The sequence below is a fragment of the Helianthus annuus genome, chromosome 16, assembly GCF_002127325.2.
Source record: "Helianthus annuus cultivar XRQ/B chromosome 16, HanXRQr2.0-SUNRISE, whole genome shotgun sequence".
NCBI classification, from domain to species: Eukaryota; Viridiplantae; Streptophyta; class Magnoliopsida; order Asterales; family Asteraceae; genus Helianthus; species Helianthus annuus.
The window spans coordinates 1,114,826-1,118,714 of NC_035448.2; the positions used below are offsets into that span (position 1 = coordinate 1,114,826).

Genomic DNA, 3,889 nt, shown 5'->3' on the forward strand with positions numbered 1-3,889 from the left:
AAACCTAGAAATCAAGGATGATATCAAGTGGATTTTGATTGCATGTTGAAGGTTTTAGCTATCTAACATCATCTAAACAACGCTATGTGAACAATTTAGTGATTTGATTAAGTGTTCATACATGACTTGAAATGGTTTTAGATGATATGATGAAATTGATGATGTTTTAATGTTCATAACCAGCATACTTGCTTGTATGGGTGAAATACATGAACAATTTTGTGATTTGATTAAGTGTTCATACATGACTTGAAATGGGTTTAGATGATATGATGAAATTGATGATGCTGTAATATTCATAACCAACATACTTGCTTGTATGGGTGAAATACATGAACAATTTTGTGATTTGATTAAGTGTTTATATATGACTTGAAATGGGTTTAGATGATATGATGAAATTAATGTTATATTGATGTTAAAATGTGCTTGAAATCATTTATACATGAATGTTTAAAGTCTTTGACTAAGTTAGATTTGAGTAAATTCCATACATATGATGAAATGGGTTGTTTCATAGTATTAATCGTCGGGGGCGAACAAGATATTAGTTGATAGCGCTATTAGGTTTGACAAATCTCACACCGTGACCGGGGGCATCAGGCGTGAACTAGTAGGCCTTGCAACTTGGTCAATGATGATAGACATTGACTTGGGGCACAGCAACTCAACGTCACCAGTATTCGGTATCTACAGTTTAGTGAGCTTACAGATGGGGTAGCTCCCCATATGTTTGGCTAAGCTTTTTGAAACAACTTATTGACTTATTGGCTTTTTGAAAAGTCATAAGCTTCAAAAAGTCTGTTTGGATTAAGGGTGTATGTGAGGGGAAAAGTGACTTTTCCAAAAAGTCACTCCATCCTGACTTTTCAAAAAGTCATAAGTCACTCCTGAAAAGCTAAGCCAAACATGGCCATAAAGTGATTATAAATACCTAATCTAAACAACTTACGTTTTTGGAACTAAAACTGGACAACTCGTGAACTTACCAACTTTATGTTGACACCGTACTGCATGCTTTGCAGGTTGCTCAATACAACTTAGGACGAACGTTGCAATCAGCTGGAGTGTGTGGTCTGTAAGTTTCATGATTAACGTATAATTAACTAACTTCGGGTTTTTAGTTAACATGGGTTCTCTTTATACTTCCGCTGCTAAATTAAACTGTGTTTTTGAACATTTAAATCCTGAACACAAATCGTGTCAATTGGAAAATTTATAATGTACGAGAATGGTTCTTCATGATTAGTGGCTAGATCTTGGTCAGTCACACGCCTCGCGGCAGTACTCCGCATGTGGATTTTGAGGGTGACAACGATTGTCTTTTTTGGGGAACGTTTTGGCAGATACTGACATTACTGATTGGCTGCAGACTCCTACCACATGTACCGGTTGTTCCTCTCATAAGTTGTCATGTTGCGCATACGCGGTTAGGCCTATACAGTAAACTCTGAGCCAGTTGAGTGGTTTTTTAGGTGACTATGGGTATAGTCTTGTATGCGTATGGCCATGCACGCTGTTTAAGACTATACCCCTTCAACAAAAATTACAATAACTTATATAACAATTAATTGTCAGATATCTATCACTAAAGAGATGATTTCTAACACCCTATGGGTGAAAGGATGATGCACAATTGCTATCGTGTAGAATATGAATTTATAAGATAACGTAGATATGCAACTCTAGATCAAGTATGTCATGATATAAACATGATTTTCTCCAACAATATACAAGTACAACACACCTAGAAAATACTACCCTCGTCTATCTTTTCAGAATAAAACATCTATGCTATCTTTAAATAAAAAAACCGCTACTTGTACTTATGTGTGTACATACAAGAATATTTCTACCGTCCATGCCATATATGGGATGTAGCCTGAATATCGTGCTACTAACACCATCTATAAGGAGAAAAAAAGAAAACAATATTGGAAAAAAGGAAAGAAAATCATACTAACAGAAACATTATAAATTTAGATCCGGATCCGATCAACTTAGCCTTGTTCATTCTGCACCGTTTGATCATCCATAACAACATTTCCGCCATTCATAGCATCTTCCTCCACGCCATCATTTGCATGACCCATCCATTCCGCCATGGGTGCACAATCCACCTTATGACACACCCTCCAATCATGTGCTTGGCACCCACGAGAACAATAGTTCGCTTTCCCACAACCCGAACATCTTCGAAACTCGTTTCTTCGGGTCTCAGGTCGCCCACATCCTTCATAAGAACACATTCTCAAACCCTGACCTAGCTTCCCGTCTTTTGACCCAAACCATTCGACCATAAACTTATTCACCGGATGCATTTCTCTAGTGATTACATTAAAACCATAGTCGCTAAACAACTCAAAGTCAAAATCTGACTGACTTGGAGCTCTGATTGACTTACTTGGTACAACGGGTGGTTGGCGGCGGTTATAAAACTTCCATGCCAAAGAAGACGGAAATGATGGACTTTTGAAGCCGTGTAGGACAGATGCAAGTTCGCGTGCGTTAGCTTGCACTAGAAGACGACGGCCTTCGGGGATGTTCTTACGTACACCATAACCGTCTTGGAAACAATGGCCAAGTTCCCGGATAGCGTCAATGTGACCAAGGAAGGCCGCTCTGAGACACAAAGCTACACCTGCACAGAGGTCCTTTTCGTTCTTCAACCCTCCACTACCATTGAACTGAATCAAAGCGAGCGAGTACAGTGCCGGAGCATATGATTTCATTGCCGCCTTCGCCAACAACGATGCTCCATTTACACGATTTTGCAAGCAATAAAATCGAATCTACATAAAAAACAGATACACAAAACAAAACAAAACAAGTCAAGTCAAGCAACACACACCATTGCTTTCTAAAACAGCCATCCTTAAAATATGTACAATAATAAAAATCCTAGTTGTTAATACTTACCATTCCAAGAGTATAATATGCCTCTTTATTTCCGGCGTGGACACATAGCTTCAAAAATTGGTGAGCCTCGTTGCACCAGTTTTTAGCTCTTACGGCAAACACTTTTGAACATGATTGTGATAAAACTAACGGATGAAGGCCTAATTTCTTCAAACGCTTACATCTGTGACAACAAAACAATAATAATAATCTATAAGTTTCACTCATAAAAAAAATCAAATAAATACTTACCAAAAAAATTGACAGTCTACAAGTTTCAATCAGAAAAAAATCAAACAAATAAAAAAAATATACGTGTGAATGAAAACTCACGTTATAAGAATAGCGAAGAACTCAGACGGAGAAGACGCAGTAGAACTAAGCTTGCAGAGTATAGATATAACAAGATCATCATGTAATGATTCAAACAGATCTGATCTTGTTCTTCCACACTTAACGGATCCGGTGTGTCCTCTTAATTTCTTCATGAGCAAGATCTATGTATGTTTATATTTGTTTGTGTTTGGAGAAATATTAGACTACGCAAGATCTCGTTTTCTGGCAGGAAAACAAGTGAGTGGTGTTTTTAAGATGTAGAAAACTCAATCAAAGTATTTTATGAAGCATCGGCTGTTCTCAAATAATATAATTTTTATGAAGGTCTGCATCTCGAAACGGTTGATTCAGCCGTTTCTTGTGAGGTTATAATGATTTCTTAAATGAAAGAAATTTAAAAGTCGAATGGTGGAAGAAGTATGGGGCCTTATATAGTTGATGAGAAAGGATTTAGTAAAACAAAAGCTGCTAGCGTTACGGTCCCACGTGGGAATAAAATATAAGATGGAAATAAATTAACAAAAAGATTATCTTTTTTTATAAGATGGAAATAAAATATAAAAAGATTTTTTTAATTTATTTTTATCTTTGACTCATACACACAAGGTAAAACTATAAAGGCAGAAATAAATTAAAAAAAAGATTTTTTTTAATT

The 3,889-nt window shown here is 36.5% G+C and overlaps 1 protein-coding gene across 1 annotated transcript; it reads right to left on the reverse strand.

The window, feature by feature from the left end:
• Positions 1-1,676: 1,676 nt before the first annotated feature.
• On the reverse strand, positions 1,677-3,623 carry LOC110916255 (F-box protein At5g50450). Its single transcript, XM_022160989.2, has 3 exons — positions 3,232-3,623; positions 2,920-3,082; positions 1,677-2,792 (listed from the first exon to the last, which is right to left on the reverse strand). Exons 1-3 carry the CDS (start codon positions 3,384-3,386, stop codon positions 2,001-2,003), a joined length of 1,110 nt encoding a protein of 369 aa, XP_022016681.1. The 5' UTR covers positions 3,387-3,623; the 3' UTR covers positions 1,677-2,000.
• Between the last annotated feature and the right edge of the window lie 266 nt (positions 3,624-3,889).

What these genes read in the sequence shown, in the direction of transcription:
- LOC110916255 (XM_022160989.2), bottom strand. Translation starts at nt 3,386, where the DNA reads ATGAAGAAATTAAGAGGACACACCGGATCCGTTAAGTGTGGAAGAACA. An exon ending in TTCTTCGCTATTCTTATAAC is followed by an intron (nt 3,083 to 3,231) that starts GTGAGTTTTCAT and finishes TTGTTGTCACAG; the next exon opens with ATGTAAGCGTTTGAAGAAAT. An exon ending in CATATTATACTCTTGGAATG is followed by an intron (nt 2,793 to 2,919) that starts GTAAGTATTAAC and finishes TTTTTTATGTAG; the next exon opens with ATTCGATTTTATTGCTTGCA.